This window comes from Polypterus senegalus, unplaced genomic scaffold (genome assembly GCF_016835505.1).
Source record: "Polypterus senegalus isolate Bchr_013 unplaced genomic scaffold, ASM1683550v1 scaffold_684, whole genome shotgun sequence".
NCBI lineage: Eukaryota > Metazoa > Chordata > Cladistia > Polypteriformes > Polypteridae > Polypterus > Polypterus senegalus.
The window spans coordinates 1-22,668 of NW_024380764.1; the positions used below are offsets into that span (position 1 = coordinate 1).

At 37.4% G+C, this 22,668-nt stretch overlaps 1 protein-coding gene and 1 non-coding gene across 2 annotated transcripts; one reads left to right on the forward strand and one right to left on the reverse strand.

The window, feature by feature from the left end:
* Positions 1-458: 458 nt before the first annotated feature.
* trnan-guu lies at positions 459-532 on the reverse strand. The gene has a single exon. It is a non-coding gene; the product is annotated as a tRNA-Asn (tRNA).
* An 11,990-nt stretch (positions 533-12,522) lies between these two features.
* Positions 12,523-21,806, forward strand: LOC120520351 (E3 ubiquitin-protein ligase RING2-A-like; the record flags this gene model as incomplete). The annotated part of the gene is made up of 6 exons (XM_039742784.1): positions 12,523-12,795; positions 17,175-17,272; positions 19,680-19,840; positions 20,067-20,282; positions 21,070-21,384; positions 21,615-21,806. Coding segments are annotated over exons 2-6 (962 nt in total), but the record flags the coding sequence as incomplete, so codon positions are not given.
* Between the last annotated feature and the right edge of the window lie 862 nt (positions 21,807-22,668).

Sequence of the window (22,668 nt, forward strand, 5' to 3'; positions counted from 1 at the left end):
TTACAGTATAATAATTCATAGACTTTTAACTTTCAGGTTATCTAGTGAGCTATTCAGATAAAGTATCGTAATACTAGCATACTGTTATCAATGCCGTTCTTTTTTATTTTACTAACATTTCGATTATTTTATAATGATTTTAAATGAATTCCCCACATTCCGTTTTGGGAGTCACTTTCTGTATGCAGAGAGCTGCCACGAGTACCTGGCAGATTCCGCCTCTCGAAGACCGAGGCCCCAGCAGAGTAAGGAGGTTCTATCACGTGATCTTCACGTGGTCTGCCTATTGTCGTTATGGGAAAAACGCATGCTGCGTCGGTGGACACGCCGTATTAGAACCGACAAATAATTTGTTTTGTATTATTAATTTTAGAAAAGCACATAACGTAGTAAGCGTCGTAGCGTATACTTTTAAAAACACTACTCGCAATTATCAAGTTAGGAAAAAAAATTGTACCCGTCCCTGGGTGGGCTCGAACCACCAACCTTTCGGTTAACAGCCGAACGCGCTAACCGATTGCGCCACAGAGACAAGCTGATAATTGTGATTCTCAGGATCCTATACAACCCTGATCAAGTTTGTATTAAAAAGATTTTCGACCGATTTTACTATTGTTTTGAAAGTAACAAATAATTTTAAGCAAAACGCTGAACGAAGTGAAAGCACCAATTCTATTAAGAGTAAGTTGTACATAAACTAACATTTATTCTTTTAATCAAGCACTTGCTCATCCGGTCAAAACCCAACAACAATTTAAGTCTTTTTCAAAACTGTGAAAGTGAGGGCGGCTTACCGCGATATAACCATTTTCAGCGTTCATTGAACGTCATAGTTGATGTTATTCATTTGATGTGGAAGTGTGCCAACGTCCTTAGCTGAACTGTGGCAACCGAGTTTGGTCGGGCAACATTCCGTACTTAAAAGTGCGAAAATTAAGGTTTGAATAAGAAGCCACGGTAAACTAACTCCTCCGAAATCTTTAAAATAACTTCTAGTTTATATAAAAAACTAATACTGGTTCTATTGTTATCATAAAAGGGAATGCAGCATATTGTTTTAAAGTTAGACTGTTTTTTACTGATGTAATCACTAGGAAAATAATTTGATATTAATAACCCAATTTTAATATTATGCTGTGTTTCTCCTCTTTAGGTGTATATGCACGAGAACTGATTGAAAAGTAAAGAGGCCGTCCGTTTCTCTTTCCGAGAGGTAGACATGGGAATACTGTGGAGGTGTTTGTGAATGGCATACATCGACTTGTGTGAACCTGCAGTTGGACCGCCGTATTCTTCAGCGTTCTGTCACAGCGAGAGGAAGCACCACGTATGTGTCGTCGTCGCGAAGGATAAAGAAGACGTTCCTGTGAAAGTACGGCAGGGATGTGTGATTGAATTTTGCGTTTAGCTTGGGAAAATAGCTGTTAATAAAACTGTAAGCATACTCATTTGCGAACTTTACTTTTTAATCAACCCTAGAACAGTATTTTGTGTCATTTCAGGCTTTTAATGACCTCTTGGGCACAGCCATCAGTAGTCTGTGTTTGTGGAGAGAGTGTCGGCCTTGTCGAGAGGTTTACTTACCTTGGCAGTGACATTCATGTCTCTTGTGACTCATCCTATGAAGTCAGTAGACGGATTGGGAAAGCATGAGCATGACGTCGCTGGAAAGGGGTGTGTGGCGCTCCCGATATCTATGCAAAAGGATGAAGGTTTGATTTTGTGTCGAATGAGCGGTTGCTCATCTAGTCCCGTATGAGGCACATTACCTGCATTTTCAGGGAGCGTCAGTTACCGCACTACGCCATGTGGCGCGTTTCATTGATCCAGCTCGTAAGATCCTCATTGTTGGGGACCCGAGTGGCTGGACCAGGCCAAGGGGTCGCCCACATAACACCTGGCTGCAGCAGATAGAGGGTCATTTCAGGAGGGTGGGATTGGACCGCGTGTCTGCCTGGGGGGTTGAAGGCCGGGATCCCGAGTTGTTTTCCGTCGTGTAGTGGGTGCGGCAACGTACTGTACCAGTGCATGCTCTCTCAACTTGACTTGACTGATACTATAATGTATAATTGTGTCTTTTATTAATTAAATCTGATATTTGTTATATGAAACACTAAACAATGTTTGTTAAAGATGAAAAAGGGTATTTTAACTATGTTGTCCATGCGCATATTTATAGGCCCCTGACATAAACAATAGCAAATACAATGCAAACAATTCTTAAACCAGCTCAGTCAATTCAGAGCTGATTTTTCACATAAAGTTATAACTGGTTTAACCACTCGGTGTTCATTGCAGAACAATTAATGTCTAACTCATGATATAACCTTTTTAAAAATTCCCCTGATAAATAAAACAATGATCTAATGTTAGGGACAGATCATTTGGCTATAGCCCCTTAACTTCATAAACTTTAGAATGATCAGTCAATAACAGAAACACCCTGTCAGTCTGAGAATTTAAATCCCTGTGTCTCTATGGGATTTCCACTGGGTATTCTACTGTATATTCTCCCACATCACTAAACTGTCTTGGTTAGGTTAACTAGCAATTCCACACCGGCCCACAATTGTGTGTTAAATTCGGCCATGTTTTGGACTTCTGTCTTGTCCATGGCTGCTTACTACCTTGGGTGCATGCTTGCTGGGATAGGCTATGGTCATCCTGAATTGGATTAGATGGGCTTAAGAATATTATGTTTGTTTTTTTTTTTCATAAAAATGCTGTAATTAAAAATGCAGATTTATGTATAGTTTTATGCACATTTTTCCTGGTGTTTTGTGTTAAACATTATTTTTGTGCTTTTGTCATTTTATGTTTAAAATTAATCTTGATGTATAGCATTGTGAAGTAGTAAATGGACGTGTACTAAACTATTATTAGATTTGGTGCAGCAGGTGGTTTGAAACTTGAAAGTGCACATTTCAGAAGCACGGGAGTTATGGCGGGCTTATTACTGTCTATATCTAGACAGAGGTGAGTAAGAAGGCTAATAGGATGTTATGTTATACACTGATCATCAACAACATTAGAACCAAATGCCTAATACTGTGTAGATCCCCTCGTGATTCCAAAACAGCTCTCATCCATTGATGACCAAGATGTTAGCAGCAGATCTTTTAAGTACTGTAAGCTGTGAGGTGGGTCTTCCATGGATCAGATTTATTTTTCTAGCACCTCCCACAGATGCTCAATCAGATTCAGATCTGAGGAATTTGGAGGCCAAGTCAACACCTCTTAAGCCATTCCTGAACAATTGTTTGCTGAAAGAGTCCACAGCCATCAGGGAACACTCTTGCCATGAATGGGTGTGTGTGGCATGCAACAATATTTAGGTAGGTTGTAGATGTCAAAGTAACAACCACGTGGTTCCTCAGTAGAACATTACCCAACGCATTACACTGCCACCATTGGTGTGCCTTGTTCCCATAGTGCATCCTAATGCCATCTCTTCCACAAGTAAATAATGTACAAGCAGCTGGCCATTCCACATGATCTAAAAGAAAACATGAAGCATCAGACCAGGCCACCTTCTTCCATTGTTCCATGATCCAGTTCTGATGCTCACATGCACATTATAAGCGCTTTTAGCAGTGGGCAGGGGCACTATGGCTTGTATATTTGCCGCCCAGTAATAAAATTGAAAATTAGGTAGTGCTATGCCACCTTTTACTTTAGGTCTTTGTATAGTTGCCTTTTGAATGCATGAATGACTTTAATTCCAAATAAATAAGGTTATCATTTCTTAAAGACCAATTTGTTAATGTATATGGGGATGCTCTGAAATAGATAAAGAAGTTTGGGAAGGATGTTCATCTTGACAGTATTGATTCTCCCTGCTAATGTGAGATGGAGAATTGACCATCTCTTCATATCTTGTTTGATTTTTTCCATGCCAATCGCAAAGTTTTGTTGAAAAAGATATTTATATTTGCTTGTGATATTTACCCCTAGATATTTAAACTGTTCAAATAAAATAAACTGGATAGGTGTTCCGACTAATATTGTGATCTGTGTTATCAGACCTTCTCTGATAATCGCTTTACTGCTAATGAATTTCAAAAGTTAATGGTCAATAGCGATTACAAAAAGCAATGGTGATAGTGGGCATCCTTGTTGAGTACCACATTCTACTTTAAAGTAGTTTGAGATGAAGTTGTTAATACAGACAGAGGCTTCTGGACTGTTATAAAGTAATTTTATCCATACACATATTTTTGGGCCAAACCCAAATTTGTTGTAGTGTCGTGAACAGGTAGCCCCATTTAACTATGTCAAATGCTTTTTCTCCGTCCATAGATAGTAAGATTACTGGTGTGTTAGATTTTATAGGTCAGTATATTACTTGCATTTCTTGCAGGTAAATGCAGACAGAGACTGTTGTATCTGTTCTCATCCTCTTAGATCTGAATGCCACATTTGATACCGTTTATCACAATATTCTTATAAATCACCTTAGTCAGTGGGTGGGCCTCTCTGGCAGTGTCTTAAATTGGTTTGTCTTACTTGACAGGTAGAAAATTCTTTGTTAGTTGTGGTAATTATACTTCAAAGACACATGATATTCTACTATATTCTATTCTGCTCTGTTTGATCTATATACTTCCATTAGGTCAGATTATCTTAAGGCTTAACGTGAGCTGCCACAGCTATGCTGATGACACACAACTGTATATATCAATAGCACCTGATGACCCTGACTCTCTTGTTTCACTGACACAATGTCTTACTTGTGTTTCTGAATGGATGAGTAGTACTAGGGTGTTGTACCGTGTTAGCCATTATGAATGTAGAGAAAAGCCAAGCAAAATGACACCTTTTATTGGCTAACTAAAAAGATTACAAATAACCCGAACCGTAACCCTAAATAAGGAGAAATCGGAAATCTTAGTGATTGCCAAAAATGGATATAGTGAGGGTATTAGAATAAACTTGATCCATTAGGCTTGAAAGTTAAGCCAGAGGTAAAGAATTTAGGGGTAATTATTGACTCTGAATTAAATTTTAAATTACATATTAATCAGATTACTAGGACAGCAAATTTTCACTAAGAAATATAGCAAAAATTAGACCCCTTATAACTCTGTGAGATGCTGAAAAATTAGTTCACACCTTTGTTTTTCGTCGACTAGATTACTGCAACACACTCCTATCAGGAAGTACCCAAAAAAGACATCAATTAATTGCAACTAGTGCAGAATGCAGCTGCCAGAATCTTAACTAGGAAAACAAAGGAAAAAAGAAAATCTGAACACATCTCTCCAGTTTTGACGTCACTACATTGGTTACCCGTATCATTTAGAATTGAATTTAAAATACTGCTTATGGTTTACAAAGCCTTAAATAATCTCGCTGCATGCTATATTTTGGAATGCTTTTAACCTTACACTCCAAATCGTAACCTTAGATCTTCAAATGAGTGCCTGCTTATAATTCCAAGAGCTAAACTTAAAAGAAGTGGTGAGGCAGCCTTCTGCTGTTATGCACCTAAAATCTGGAATAGTTTACTGATAGAAATTCACCAGGCTGATACAGTGGAGCACTAAAAAACTGCTAAAAATCCATTACTTTAACATGGCTTTCTCATACCTTCATTTTAGTGTAACCCTGATATTCTGTATATGCATTTAATTATCTTTTTTTTCATGGCTCCAAAATCCATACTAACCCCTACTTTCTCTGTTGTTCTCTTTCTGGTTTTCTTTGCCACCACCACCTGATCAAAGCACAGTGAAGTCCCTGCATTGATGGATTGAAGGCCAGATATCCACATGAGCATCACTGTCTAATTCTTCCATGTAAAGCCTGAAAACCATGAGGACTGATTTAGATCATTTACATTCTGTAGAATGCCTAGTTGGGGCTGGGCAGTCTCAGGAACCCCTGCAGATTTTTTTTTTTTCTCCAGCCCTCTGGAGTTTTTTTTTTTTTTTCTGTCCACCCTGCCCATCGAACCTTACTTTATTCTTTGTTAATTAGTATTGCCTTATTTTTATATTATTATTTTTTTTTTCATCTAGTAAAGTACTTTGAGCTACATCATTTATATGAAAACATGCTATACAAATAAATGTTGTTGTTGTTATAAACAAACAACGAAGGTTAGAAGTAATGTGTCTGCCTTTAATAAAATAATTTGGTCTTGTCATATTACAGTAGGAAGCACTTTCTCTGTGTCAGGGATGCCAGGGGCAACGACCCGGCCGGGACGCCTTGAGGGACCGGAAGAGGGTCTACGCCCGCCCTGGATCACGTGGGGGCCGCCATCCTGGTTGCTTCGGGGGCCACGGGTAGAGGGCTTGGAAGCCCAACCGTGTAGGGACCCGTGGTCACCGCCAGGGTGTGCTCCAATGCCTTGGGGACCCTGGACCTCAGCACTTCCGCCACACCAGGAAGTGCTGGGGGGAAGAGGAGCAGGGACACCCACAGAGCTTCTGGGAGAACAGCCGGCACTTCCGCCACACTGGGGCGTGTCCAGGGAGGGGTGCCGGGAAACACCTGGAGCCCATCCGGGATGAAATAAAAGGGGCCGTCTCCCTTCATTCGAGGCTGTAGTCTGGTGAAAGCAGGACAAAGCAGAAGAGAGAATGGAGGTGGCCCGAAGAGAAGACATTGTGTGGCCAGGACTGTGTGGGGGTTTGTGTGTGCACTTTTGAAAGTTGTAGATAATATTGTAAATAAACGTGTGGTGGTGTTTAACAACATGTCTGCCTGTCTGTGTCCGGGCCTCGTCCACATCTGTCATTCTGTCTAGATAACATTTTAGCTTGTCAATCACAATATTATGAAAAATACATAAAGCTGACCAATATTAAACAATTCACAATATGAAATACCACATTTATACCAAACAGAAAGAAGAAGTGAACTTATGGCTGTTCCATTAAACCACAATTAGGAGGGAATGAATAAATCAATCAATCAATCAATCAACATTTATTTATATAGCACATATTCATACAAAAAAATGTAGCTCAAAGTGCTTTACAAAATGAATAGAAAAATAGAAGACACAATAAAAAATAAACATAAGTCAACATTATTTAACATAGAATAAGTAAGGTCCGATGGCCAGGGTGGACAGAAAAAACAAAAAAAAAAAACTCCTCAAGAGCTGGAGAAAAAAAATGAAATCTGTAGGGGTTCCAGACCACGAGACCGCCCAGTCCCCTCTGGGCAATCTACCTAACATAAGTCAGTCCTCTTTGTATTTAGGGTTTTCATGGAAGGACCTGATGATGATGGTCACGTAGACTTCTGGCTTTCAGTCCATCAATGTTGGTGCATCATGATGCTTTGAGTAGGTGGTGGTGGCGCAGGCCGCCACCACAAAGAAACTGGAAAAAGAAACAGAAGAGAGAGTTGGGGTCAGTACGGATTTTAGAGCCACTATGAATAGTTATTGTGATGAATTGAACATACAGAGTATCAGGATTAAGTTATAGTGAAGTTATGAGAAGGCCATGTTAAAGTAATGTGTTTTCAACAGTGTTTTAAACTGCTCTACTGTATTAGCCTGGTGAATTCCTATTGGCGGGCTATTCCAGATTTTAGGTGCATAACAGGAGAAGGCCGCCTCACCACTTCTTTTAAGTTTAGCTTTTGGAATTATAAGGAGACACTCATTTGAAGATCTAAGGTTACGATTTGGAATATAACGTGTCAGGCATTCCGATATATAAGATGGAGCGATTATTTAAGGCTTTATAAACCATAAGCAGTATTTTAAAGTCAATCCTGAATGACACAGGCAACCAGTGTAGTGACATCAAAACTGGAGAAATGTGTTCAGATTTTCTTTTCCTAGTTAGGATTCTAGCAGCTGCATTCTGCACTTGTTGCAAGTGATTTATGTCTTTTTGGGTAGTCCTGAGAGGAGTGTGTTACAGTAATCCAGTCTACTGAAAACAAAAGCGTGAATTAATTTCTCAGCATCTTTCAATGATATAAGAGGTCTAACTTTTGCTATGTTTCTTAAGTGAAAAAATGCTGTCCTAGTGGTCTGATGAATATGCGATTTAAAATTCAGATTACAGTCAACGGTTACCCCTAAGTTTTTTACTTCCGTCTTAACTTATAACCCTAGTGCATCAAGTTTATTTCTGATAACCTCATTGAATCCATTATTGCCAATTACTAAGATTTCAGTTTTCTCTTTATTTAGTTTGAGAAAATTACTATTCATCCATTCAGAAATACCAGTAAGACATTGTGTTAGTGTATCGAAAGAGTACAAATAAATAAATAAAGGAAGTAAGACAGAATACAGTAACAAAATGCAGTAAGGTACAGCATCTAATGCCCAATGAGACATTCCTTCACAATATTTCATCATTATCTAACTTTTTTGCACATTGTATTGTTTTCTCTCCTTTTAACACTAAATTACTGCCAGATTAAATGATATCCTAACTCACCTCATGGTGGCTCTGAGACTCGGGATCTGCACTGATAATCGGAAAGTTGCCAGTTTGAATCTCATACAGTAAATGCCAGAAGTAATTCTACTCCATTGGACCCTTGAATAAGATCCTTGTCCTGCAATTTCTTCATCCTGGCTATGACATTAATCTGCATCTAGCCCTGCAAGCAGGTCCTCCAACTTGCAGGGAGAACTTAGGGTTTGGTGGCAGGATTGGTACTCAAGCCACTGTAAAAAAAAACCTCATGCTGTTCCAGTGTGGTGCTGAGGTGTTGCCCATTGTGTGGCTGTACTCATGTACTTGTCATGTGGTGGGTGTGGCAATGCACTGTAATCAGTGAATGTTTCCAACTTCCTCCACACATTGTGCCAGTACAGTTAATTAAGCTTTAAAGTTCATCTAGTCTTAAGATCATTTCTGGACCCACTTCCAAGATCAGAATCTACACAATCTCATGCCCATAAGCACATTAATATCTCATTTTGTGTCAAATAAAGGGTTCATGATTTGCCTTTTTTTAGTTTGAAAAACATTCCTGATAGCATTATTATCCATCTTCTACTATTTGTAGAAAGAGTCATAACCATGGCACTTAGCAGAAGGAATATAGCTTAGTCTAATAATGCATGAGAGAAAATGATGTATGTTTAACATTCACTTTTCACCCAACTGTGGCAATCAGCCAATATCCTATAGGTAACTTTAACTACCAAACTACATAACAAGTGTCATAAGCACCCTCTGGCATAAACTACGACTACAGTTGCATACAAATGTTTGGACACCCTGTTTCACTGATTATCTAATCTAAAAGAAATTAAATCTTCAATGTTCAAACTTAAACATGTCATATTTTTAAGACAGTGTTCTGCAAGGAACTGTAGTGCAAAAATATGTAAAGGATTAACAAAAAAAAATGTATTACTAACTTACTAGCTATGTTGGGGCAGCATGTTGGCACAGTGGTAGTGCTGCTGCCTCACAGTTAGGAGACTATGGGTTCACTTCCCAGGTCCTCCTTGTGTGGAGTTTGCATGTTCTCCCTGTGTCTGTGTGGGTTTCCTCTGGGTACTCCGGTTTCCTCCTTCAGTCCAAAGACATGCAGGTTAGGTGGATTGGCGATTCTAAAATTGTGTTTGGGGATGTGTGTGCCCTGTGGTGGGCTGGTGCCCTGCCTGGGGTTTGTTTCCTGCCTTGTGCCTTTTTTTAGCTGGGAATGGCTCCAGCAGACCCCCATGACCCTGTAGTTAGGATATAGCGGGTTGAATAATGGATGGATGGACTAGCTAACATTTGAACATGACACATTTACTTTTTTTTTATTTATTTATTCTCAATCTTTCACATTGTGCAGTTAGTTTTTGAGAATTAAAATGTACAGAAATGTTTATATTGGTGTTTTTCTGAGGCTTGGTTAACTTCCTATAATTTATAAGATTTAGCAAAGCATGCACAAAAATGTATTTTTATATATTTTTATATACATCTATATATGTAATATTAATTTCAAGACATGTGAAGCATACTTTAACATATATTACATTTAGTTCAAAACTATTTCTATTTTTTGCACTTGGTGACTTGTAATGGGTGAAGTACTGGACTTTAAATCACAAGTACTGTGGCTCAGTTCCTACGTTCAACTCACCCTTAGTTAGTTGCATTTGCCAATACCTAAAATGTTTTCTAATTATTTTAAGTAATGTATAATTAAAATGTATTTTTTATGTATTATCCACTTACATATACCAGTCAGTCAGTCTATTTGCTGAAACTGCTTTATAATCTCAGGATTACAGAAAGCGGGAACCTGAAGCGCCATATGCATATGATCTGACATACTGTATGTTAATGTACCTATTTGCCATGTTCATAAGTTACATTAATTTCAGTTGAAAGTGCAACACATAGTATTTATTTCTGGGAAAAAAGTGGTGCATTGGTTATTACTGTGACTTCACAACCCCAAGAACCAATATTTGATTCTAGGCACAATATATGTTACAATGGTGTTTACTTGTTTCTATAGGTAAAGGCCAAGGTGAACTTTATTATGCCTAAATGGGAAATTCAATCAGTCAAGTGCATTCAAAATAAATTAAAAAAACATAAAACGATAGCAAGAATCATAAAAAGAGATATGACACATTACAGTTTACAGTTCTTCTTGATCTGCTTTTATTATTATTTATAATTGACAATCTAATTGCTGAATTTTTTAAATTGCATCATCTTTTCTGCATTGCCGAGCATTCTGTTTTATGGAAGACAAACAACACTTGCTGAAATTTCTAATCCATAATGACAGTACATTTACTAAATTTCAGTTGGTCGTCAACAGCAATTCCTGAATGTTTGGAGAAGATGATGTTCTAAATAAATTATTTATTTGTTTAAGCAGGACGGTTTACTGTTTCATCTTTTTTACAGTTAAGTATTTTTTTCCTGGGAACTCTTGTTGTATAACACAAACAAAAAAATTTAACTCAGCATTAGTGCAGTTGTACTGACAAGTGATCTCCTGTACTGGTCTTAGTTCAAGCACTCAACCCTATAAGACAGGAACTGAGTTTGGCTCAATACAACCTAAAAAATAAGAACTGGGTACCATTCATATGGAATACAGCACCAGGTAATAGGTATTGGGGGTGGTTTCTTTGCCAACTTTGTGTGACTTAATTTTCAAGCACAAGCCTGCCACCTTCTGGTAAGATGAAAGAACCGTCCTGACATCCAAATGCCTACAGTTCTAAAAAAAAAATACCACCTGAGTATGAAACAAAAATTTGCTCATAACCAAAATGATTTATTGAAAACTCAGGAATCCATTGACAATGCTAATATATTCTGGTCTAAGTCACTTTAATGCAAGTTCAACATGTGACACTGAAGATTGTTAATGTTGAAGGCCAATTTTATACAAGTTACTTATTAACTAGTTTTCTAGTAAAATAGATACTCACTTCCAAAAGAAGTGTTATCTCATACCAACCTGTTATTGCAGTAATGTCTTAGTTTGGAAAAGTCTAAAACTCATGGAACAGAAAACATACTGCAATCATGCACCCGAGCTAACAAGTACTGATCCAACAGAATCTCACTGTTTTATACTGTAGGTCCCCTGTAGCTTCCTCTGAGAGCTGATTGTTTTAATGATGGAATGCCAGCACATTCTATTAGTGACTCATTCCAGAGCTAATACAAATTGTCAGGCATGATATCACTATATATAAAATGCTAAGGGTCCATCTACCACACAATTGCTTTTGAACCACTGGGGCTAGACCCTTGACCTTGACCTTATTTGAAGGCTCTTAATGTGATATGCACAAGTGAAATAAAAATAAAAAAATGTGGCTACCAACAGCCTCCAAAACGTTATTAGGTTTTCTTACAGCAAACTACATAGACAAACTGATCAAGAAGGTGGCATGGAAGAAAGTTAAAGAAGAGCAGGAACATCTGCTGAGTTTGGAGCAAATTGTAGAAGCTGATAGGAAGAAGGAATGCTCCGACATCCGCTGCCCGTCAAGTGTATACTTATTGGCAATGTGCTGGTACTCATGAATTACTTAGATTGGAATCTTAATCTTGGGAAGACTGGAGTTCCAATGTGTTTTCTAGTACACTATAGATAAAGAGTGGATATGAAACCATTACCTTTAAATTTAAAGAAAAAAGCACAATCAAAATAAATTGTAAACATGTTTATTGCAATAGATTGAATTAGCCACTTCTTCTGGGTCGATAAGAAATGGATCAGTACTTCTGACAAAGTTGGAACCAGACCTAGAGATGGGCGGACTCGGTTAACTGGACATATTTACTGTTTTAATTCTTACTTGATACTGTACCTTAAAGGTGATATTTATTTCATCCACTTCCATAGTTTTATCACTAAAGAAAATGTTAAAATAAAAATGTAATGAAATAAAATGGTTGGAAGAACACCTGTAATTGCTAAAACGCCCAACTGCGCTTCGGCAGTTTAATTTGCATATAACTTGCATATAGCTTATACAGCCAATAACAAATGTCGGGAGGCCGAACTAAACAGATTTACGTCCAATCCGGTATTGTGCACTCTGCCTGTGCAGAACTCAAGGCAGGCTCGAAAAGTCCCGGAAGTGACGTCGATCCAAAAATGGCCGCCTTGGGACTCTTTTGAGGGACTTTGTTTATTTATTATTTTATTTATTAGGTACAAGAAACAAAAGATTGCACTGTGATATCAGACGCTGGAGCACCTCGTGCGTCTGGGGAGAAGAGGAGGAGAAGGAGGTGGTGGCGTAACGCTAGCTAAACACCACTAACAAGGAACAGGAGATACAGTCTTGAGAAGGGATTAAATGACGACAGAGCCAGGTTGAGGGTAAGAGTAACGGCTGAATCGGCCTAAATTCTCTTGCGATGTGTTAATTCCGACTTTGTGGCAAGCTGAGTCTGTGTTTCCATTTTTTTAAATATGTTCTACAGTTGTTTATCTTATAAGCGTTGGCAGCCATGCTGTCTCTGTGAAACGAACATGGTCCAAACGACTGATCAATGAAGTGTAGGTGCCTCTTTTTGTTAAAATATTCTTTTTCCAGGTGGTGGGTTATCCGGCAGCCTGTTGCATCCTGCAAGGCACTGAAGGAGACTATTACGTATTTCTGAAATATACAGTGATGTTACGAGTCTTTTTATGTTAAGGTACTATTTGCTTCGTAATGTAATGAATGAGCAACATTTAAAGATCCCAAGTGGTCGTGCTGTTTTTTTTTTTTTTTGCTCTTGCCGACATTGTGAAACATTGTAATGCGCATGTCTATTTTATTTGCGCGAAACAAAATGTGGTAGAAAACAGCGGAATTACCAGGTAAATGAGGGAAAGATGGCGAAGTGTGTCCCTTGTGTGGCAGGTAGAAAACTAACGTAGGCGCATAGCAAAATTAGGTATTTCGTGTTCAGTGTTTACTGGTTGTAACCATTTGCATTTACTGAATGAAAAAGACAATGAAAATCAAAATATAACAGAAATGAAAACAAACGTAATATATATCACAATGCCAAAGGTACTACGTTTATTGTGAAAGTTTACAAAAATTAAAAATCTTGAGTTTTTTTTGATAATGTCTTTCACGTGTTATCAATAAACAAATCCTGAAAGATTAGCAGTATACAGAACAGAACTGTCATGTAGATGTACATTAGGCATCTATTTCATGTCGGGATTCAAATTAGCAAATAATTAATATTATTCCAAGGCCAAAAAAGTTAATGTGAAGTTTTACTTGCAATCAACACCTTTCATCAAATGAAGCTTTGCTTGTTATTTGGAGAGTCAAGTGTGTGTTGCTGGGTGCCCAAATGCGACCCAAGTTTCGCTCATGTTGTACCAAGGGTAGCTTTACCCTTTATTTTTGTTATTATATTGGTTAGTCATATCTTACATTTATATTTGGATAGCACCTTTATGCAGGGAAACTTTAAAATATTTGAAATATAATTGGTTATATTTCTTCTTCCAACTGGAGCACAGTCAGGTGAAGTGACCTGCTCACGGTCACACTGTCAGTAGAAGGATTCAAACCGAAATCCCAAGCCTTAACCACTACACCATACTGCCTGAAGTAAGTTAACAATTGCATTATAGCCCAACATTTTTAAACATTATTTGTAATTTTGTCTGTTGTCTTGGGTTGGTAAAGGTTCAACCTAGATTAAAGTCAACTAGATTGATAGATACTTTATTAATCCCAAGGGGAAATTCACATAATCCAGCAGCAGTATACTGATACAAAAAACAATATTAAAGAGTAGTAAAAATGCATGTAAAAGCAGACAATAACTTTGAATAATGTTAGCATTTACTCCCCCGGGTGGAACTGAAGAGTCGCATAGTGTGGGGGAGGAGCGATCTCCTCAGTCTGTCAGTGGAGCAGGACAGTAACAGCAGTCTGTCACTGAAGCTACTCCTCTGTCTGGAGATGACACTGTTCAGTGGATGCAGTGAATTCTCCATGATTGACAGGAGTTTGCTTAGTGCCCGTCACACTAAGTGCCTATCTTTCCCATGTGTGTTGATCTGAGCTGAGAATGCAAAACAGCAGTGTAAATATGAGAGAAGTTAATCATTTTACATGCCGTGATGAACGCTTACTTTCCAGGCATATTTACACAACTTTTTTTTTTTTTAAAATGAATCAAAATGTGACAAGGCTGATTTTTTTATTTTTTTTAAACTATGTGACTAGAGTTCTGCCATCACAATTAATGTAAAGTAGAACATCATAAATATATCTTCTTTCCTCTGACATACAGTACAGGCCAAAGGTTTGGACACACCTTCTCATTCAATGTGTTTTCTTTATTTTCATGACCATTTACATTGGTAGATTCTCACTGAAGGCATCAAAACTATGAATGAACACGTGGAGTTATTTACTTAACAAAAAAAGGTGAAATAACTGAAAACATGTTTTATTTTCTAGTTTCTTCAAAATAGCCACCCTTTGCTCTGATTACTTTTTACTCTCTCTTGGCATTCTCTCGATGAGCTTCAACAGGTAGTCACCTGAAATGGTTTTCACTTCACAGTAGTGTCAGTTTTCCCCTGTAGTCGAATAATGTTCTATAAAGTTCGACCTAACTGAAATACACTTGGATGTCTAGGAGAAATTCCATGATAAATCATCTTTGACAAGCTCTTGTGACCAACTCAATCTCAGAAGTCATACATTTCCAAGAGCTCAAATCAAAATCTGTTGTTTACTAACATTAAATGGTCAGCTGCATCTGAAGATTTTTGCAGACTAATTTTCCATTATTCAGTTAATATTGTGGCAGCTTAAAGGAGCCCTGCTGTTGTCCTTCACCTATTCAAGACTTAAGGTGTTAACTGTTCATTTTTTGTTAACAAAATTAAATTCTTTAGGCTTAAAATATTAAAAATAAATAAAATGTCCTTAAAATAATACTTTAATAAGATATGCACAAAAGTATTTATCAGTGATACATAATGGCATAAAATGAAATGCTTCTTAAAATTACAAGCTGTAATATTTCATTTTTTTCTGTAATGCACTTATCTGAAAGTAGACTTAAAAAAAAATGTTTTTACCATTTCTTTAACAGAAATATATATATATATATATATATATATATATATATATATATATATATATATATATATATATATATATATATATATATATATATACACTTACACAATCAATTTAACACTGCTTAAATATACCCATGCATGAACTTGTGCACATTTAATTATTTTAAATCATTAATGACACTACAGCTTTTTGCTGTTAAAATTTTTGTTTACTATATTTATACAGGTTTGTTTTTTTTTTCCTTCAGTGTTTCAGCTAGACCACAGATGTCGAACTCCAATCCTGGAGGGCCGCAGTAGCTGCAGGTTTTCGTTCTAACATTCTTCACCATTAGTGAGCCGTTTTTGCTGCTAATTGACGTTCTTTGCCTTTGTTTTAATTAACTTCACTCAGGCCCCTTAGTTATCTCTATTTCCTTAATTAAATAACGAGACACAAAACAAGCTGCCACTTGACCAGCTCATCTGTGTTCATCACGCAATATCAGAAAATAAAGAAAGGTGAAAGTCTGTGTAAGGTTGATCTCTCAGGTCACCCAAACATTTTGATGGTGGTGTTAGAAAAAACAGAAAAAATCACCAATTTTAGAAATGTCTGCTCTAGCAGAATGAGAGCAGAGCAAGCTGTGGAATTGAATAACGGGTTTAATTAACTGCAATAATGAGCTTCTCATTAAGAGATTGGTTGGAGTTAATTTGGTTGGAGTTTAAAAACCCAGTTCAGCTGGTCATCTTTTGGCTCGTTTCATATCTCATTTCTTTTTGGCTGCCATTTAATGAAGAAAGGAATCAATTCAGAGCTCTGAATCCTTAAAAACAGGGGCTATTAACATGAAGGGAAAAGAAGATAATTAGCAGTGAAAACTGTTCACTGATTAGGAAAAGGGTTAGAATGAAAACGTGCAGCCACTGCGGCCCACCAGGACTGGAGTTCGACACCCCTGAGCTAGACATTCGTAACTCTTGAGGTGTAATTACAAAATATGGATTACCATTTAATTATGTAGTACTTGTTTCTTACAAAAATCTATGCTGTATGACACACAGAAACTAGTAATAAACACAAATCTTGGCAGCAATTAAAAATTTGTCTTATCTTTTCTCTTTCCACCTAAAAGCGTAAGCTTCTGTATTGTAAAAAAGCCACTTCAATTTTAAAAGACAAAATAAAGGTCTGAATACAGTAGCTTTCCTTGCCGTTTGTTAATTTGCCCTGGACAACTTCTCAGATTTACTTTTTTCAGTTTATTCCTCCACTTTTTTTAGCATAAAGGCAAATATACCAATCACCTCTTACTTACTAATAAAGTAAGTCTTCACTAGCTGCTATTTGTTTACACTTCAGGAAGTTTGGAGCAAAAGGAAAAAAAAAAAGATTACCTTGTGTAAAGGAGCATTGCAGCTAAATTATCATGAAGCTTAGAAAATATCTTGTATTTTTTATTTATTTAATGAAAATTGGTGATTCTGATTGGTAGCCGATCGATCAAAGTATCGTTGTTGCTAATATATTCTATCATGTGCAAGTTTGATATTCCGTGATAGTGTGAAATAGTCTCCCTTGAAGCAGTCTTCATTTTGGTGCAAAATTTTTATGTCTTGGAAGAAAAGGTGAAATGTTAACACTTTTACTTTTTATTTTGCAGGTTGAACATCCACACTGACCATGGCAACACCTGCAAATGTGCAGAACCCCAGTAAAAACTGGGAACTCAGTCTATATGAATTACACAGAACTCCTCAGGTGTGTGTTTTAATAAAATATCAATTCAGCAGGGATGCTATGCTTAGTTCTGCACTCTGAACTCTGAATGTACATTTTTTCAAGCATTCCATCCTTTATAGATTATTGGTATTGTTGTAAACTTATGACAAGAGATTTGCAGTTTGTATCCACTTTACATATGTAAACAAACAGGTTTGTTTTGAACGTGATTGAAAATAAAGAACAATGTAGTCAATTATAAGTAGTATGCCACTGTACTTTGCATTTCTCTTTGTGTAGTAAAACATGGCTCATTTGATACCTTCGTAAATATAGTTTGGTCCAGGGTACCAACTTCATATTTTGTGCATTTAATAATTAAATCCAGCTCTTTACTGTGGCATAATTCTTTAAATGGCAGACTTTGTCATACATTGCTAAATGCATTTGAAATAGACATTGAAAATTATTTTTTCCATTTTTCAATTCCTCATGAATCGAATCAAAATTTTTGATTTCTTTCAGACAAGTACATCATTGCGGAGGAAGAACTATAACGTGTAATACCTTTCAAAGTTTGAAAGATCTGATGCAGTTTAGGGGAAAAAGTTCCTCTATAGAATGAAATAATTTGTGTGCAATTTTTAGCAAGCCATAAATTGGGAACTGTGGTCCTGCAATTTTAGTAAAGACATCCAATCAGGGCCGGATTTTCCCATAGGCTAACTAGGCTTCAGCCTAGGGCCTCAAGATCAAGCGGGGCCTACATTCAAATTGTTAGCAATTTGAACAAACTTAAAAATGGGAGGTGAAAGGGTCTCATAAGTGGAATAGCCTAGGGCCTCTTTTCATCTAAATCCGGCCCTGCATCCAATGCTAAATAACAATCCCTAAAAATCTCATGCATTTAGCAATTAATCCCTGAAAAGTTAAGACTTTATGGACGTCTGTCTGTGACTTTACGTGTACTTATTCTATCACAGGAATTGATACATGCTTGACTTTGAAAAGATCTACGGGAATGTCCGATTGAGAGTGGGATCTTGGAATCCTGGTTTTGGACTGCTACAGTCCTGGAACTCTGCCTGTCTGCCTTGCAGTTGCTCTTTGCTTCTTCTGGTCTCCTTCCACTGATGGCAGTTTCTGTACTCAATAACCTAGAAGACAGCCATGTGGCTCTTAAGTCCCCAAATGGTTGAAAGGCACCAGAGTCTTTAGCAAATTGATGGGCTGCGGTTTTATTGTGAATTAGATTTAAATCGGGGTGACTGTCTTGGCCATTCAAGAATTTTCTATTTTGGATCTTTGAAAAACTGTATTGCCTTAGCAGTATGTTTGAGATTTATCGTGTTGTAGGATGAGCACCGTCCAACTTGACATCTGACTTTGGAGGCATTTACTGTAACCTGAGCAGATGAGATGTTTCTGTATACCTCTGAATTCATTGTTCCACGGTCATCAGCAGTTCCATCATCAATGAAGAGAAGTGTGCCAATATATGTGACAGCCATAAATGTGCCAATATCTGATGGCCATAACACCACCTGCCACCATGTTTAACAAATGTGGTGGTATGCTTGGATCTTGGGCTGTTTCTTTTTATCTCGCCATTGTCTTCTTGCCGTCACTTTATTACCGGTTAATCTTTGTCTCATCTTTCCACAAGGCCTTTTTCCAGAATCCTCCAGACTTTTAAGTATTTTTTCACAAAACTGTAATCTGGCCATCCTGTTTTATGGATAACTAGCAGCTTTCATCTTGCAGGGTGGCCTCTCTCTTTCTGTTCATGAACTAGGTGTTTTTTTGGTTTTTTGTTTGGTTTTTGTTTTTAACAAAAATTAGAGCCAACCCCTATTGTAAAGCTTCCATATCACAGAAATTAATGAAAAGATACAGGCCTAAAATTTGCCATCTGGGAGATCTGTTAATTTCACGTGGATTGAGTCTCTGCTAATTTTTGAGCAGATTTCACACTTAGCCTGTGGTCCTCCCCTGTACATGTTTTGTTACTAAATTTGTCTCCTTGTAAATCAGAATTGTAAGTTCTTTTTGCTTTTGAAGCTTTTTTTATAACTCAGTTTCTGTTCTTTCTGGAAAAAGTGAAAAAAATTAAAGCTTGGTTACTTCTAAATCTTTATAAGAAATTTGTCTAGAGTTTTTTTTTTTTTTTAATTAGTTTTGCATTATCAAATTGCTGTTGTGCACCAAGGTGCATAATGTAATTTTGCCAGAGATGTCAGTGTGATATCTTTTACTATACAATGCTTAAAATACGATGAAAGATGAGCTTTCCGGTTTTTAAATTCGAGTAAGGCAGATAAGCAACTAATGGGTTTAATGTATTTACAAGTTAACCTTTTTCTGTTGTTCATTTATATTTGCTAGCTAACATTGTATAGCATGCTATATCATTTTTGCTTGTTTGCTCCTTTTTTTTAATAACTAGGAAGCAATAATGGATGGAACAGAGATTGCAGTTTCTCCACGTAGTCTCCATAGTGAGTTAATGTGTCCAATCTGCCTTGACATGCTGAAAAATACCATGACAACCAAGGAGTGCCTGCATCGTTTTTGCTCAGACTGCATTGTAACTGCTTTGCGCAGCGGGTAAATATTTTGCTAGTAGAAAGTTACAGTAATATGTTTACAGGCAGTTTGTGTCTTATAGAACTAATTGTTAATTAGGCAACTCTTTTCCAGTTCATATATAAAGGAATGTGGCTTATAATAATTGAACATTTGCTTTTGAATTGGTTTTGGAATTGATTAAACTATGTGAAATTCTTGGCAGTTTAATCTTATTTATTTCTAATTGACGTTTTCACCTTTCTAGCAATAAGGAATGTCCAACCTGTCGTAAGAAATTAGTGTCTAAACGTTCTCTGCGTCCTGATCCAAATTTTGATGCCCTCATTTCCAAGATTTACCCAAGTCGAGATGAGTATGAGGCACACCAAGACCGAGTTCTAGCAAGACTTAGCCGTCTTCACAACCAGCAAGCCCTCAGCTCTAGTATTGAAGAGGGACTCAAAATACAAGCTATGCACAGGTAGGTTATAAGAAAAAAATACAAATGTAATCATTGCTATAAAATACAGAGGGATATGCACACTAATGCTTTAAAGCTGATGTTCTTAATCTATTTGTTCCATCATTATGAGTGGGGTGTAGCCAGACCATTGTTAAGCCCATTTTCCCCTCCAGTTATTTCAGTTCATTTCTGACTAAAATGTTCATGAGAAGTGAAATTGATGTGTACTGTCCTGAAATCTCTAATAATATGCTCCTAATATCTCTTTCATTTGTTGTAGATCTTGTCACATGGAGTTGAATTGAGCACTGTACAGATTTGTTTTGTTGTTTGGAAGATGTTAAAGCAAATAAAATGCAAAACAAACATTGCAGTAATTTCTTTGTGTTTGTGGTGTAGGTATCTAATACTGCCTTACTTTCTGTCTGTAGGGTGCAACTCTGGCAGTAACTTGCATTTCAACTTAGTAAGCATCTTTGCTCAAAACTATTTTATAAGTGGTTTCAGTCTTATCTGACAGGGTCAGTTTTGTGAAATTTCATAATAGAAGTGCATTAGAATAGCTCATAGGTCTTTTTCCAGTACATTTTGCTTTTAATATGAGGCATGTGTTCTTAGCTGCCTTTTTTCATGATTAACTACATAGATTGCTTATTTCCCTCGACTAACCAGCAGTTTGAAATAGTACATGTAAGATGTTGCAGGGGAAAAAAAAGCTAATGTTTAGGGAGAGAAATATTTGTATAAATTTTCTACCATGTGTCTGTCTTTCTAATTTTTTAAAATAATTGTTTTAATTTTCAAGAGCTCAGCGAGTCAGAAAGCACCAGCAAGGGTCTGATAATACCACCTTCAGTGGTGGCGAGGATAACTGTGATAGTCGCTCTCATGTGAGCCATGGATCTGCCCACGGATCTACACACAGTGCTACCCATAGTGCAGCTCAAGAGGCAGGGCCTAGTCGTAAACGATCTAAGGCATCAGATGAGTCCTGTCCCGATTTGGACCAGTCGCATGAGGGGGGTGTGGCAAGTCCACATGAGTCATCTGGCTCAGAGATTGAGCTTGTGTTTAGACCGCACCCCCTTTTGGTTGATAAGGATCAATACTCTCAAACACGGTAAGAAAGTAAAAAATAATTATATAATGACAATAAACATTAATTCCTGTAGATACATAACTGTATAATATGCAACAATGGTGCAAACATATTATTGAAATTCTTTTCCTGCATAAACCAATGAGAAATTTTAGGGGTGTGTGTGATTATTATTATTATTATTTTTAATTTACTAGTCATTAACTTGCTGAATTTCTTTTTTTTTTTTCTTTTTTTTTGTGTTTGTTCAGTTATGTGAAAACCACAGCCAATGCCACTGTCGATCACTTATCAAAATATCTGCCACTTCGTATTGCTTTGGAAGAAGAGCAGAAAGCTGCAGAAAGCAGTACTCCCAGTTCAGCTGGCAGGGCAGTCAATTTGGAGGATGTGAGCGAGAAGCAATATACAATTTACATCACCACATCGGGGGCCAGTTCACTGTATGTATATGTATAAATATACAGTCCCGATCAAAAGTTTAAGACCACTTGAAAAATGGCAAAAAATCATATTGTGCATGGTTGGATCTTAACAAGGTTCCAAGTAGAGGTAAAACATGCAACAAGAAGAAATGGGAGTGAGACAAAACATTTTTTGAGCATGCAATTTAATGAAAACAACAATTAAACTGAAACAGCCGATCAAAAGTTTAGGACCACACCTCCAAAAAAACCTGTATTATCCCCCCCCCAAAAAAGAAATCAAACTTCCAAACATGAACTCAGTACTGAGTAGCTCCACCGTTATTGTTGATCACTTCAAAAATTTGTTGCGGCATGTTTGATGCAAGCGTTTCCATGAGGTGAGTGGGAACTTTTCTCCAAGTGGTGAAGATGGCCGCATGAAGGGCATCTACTGTCTGGAACTGTTGTCCATTTTTGTAAACTTCCTTTGCCATCCATCCCCAAAGGTTCTCAGTTGGATTTAGATCAGGGGAACAGGCAGGATGGGCCAAAAGACTGATGTTGTTCTCCTGGAAGAAGTCCCTTGTCCTGCGGGAATTGTGTACTGTAGCGTTGTCCTGTTGAAAAACCCAGACGAGGGCCCTCAGTCATGAGGAATGCTCTCTGCAACATCTGGACATAGCCATCGGCCGTTTGATGCCCCTGCACTTCCTGAAGCTCCATTGTTCCACTGAAGGAAAAAGCACCCCAGACCATTATGGCGCCCCCTCCACTGTGGCGTGTAGAAAACATCTCAGGTGGGATCTGCTTGTCATGCCAGTAACGTTGGAAACCATCAGGACCATCAAGGTTACATTTTTTCTCATCAGAGAATAAAACTTTCTTCCACCTTTGAATG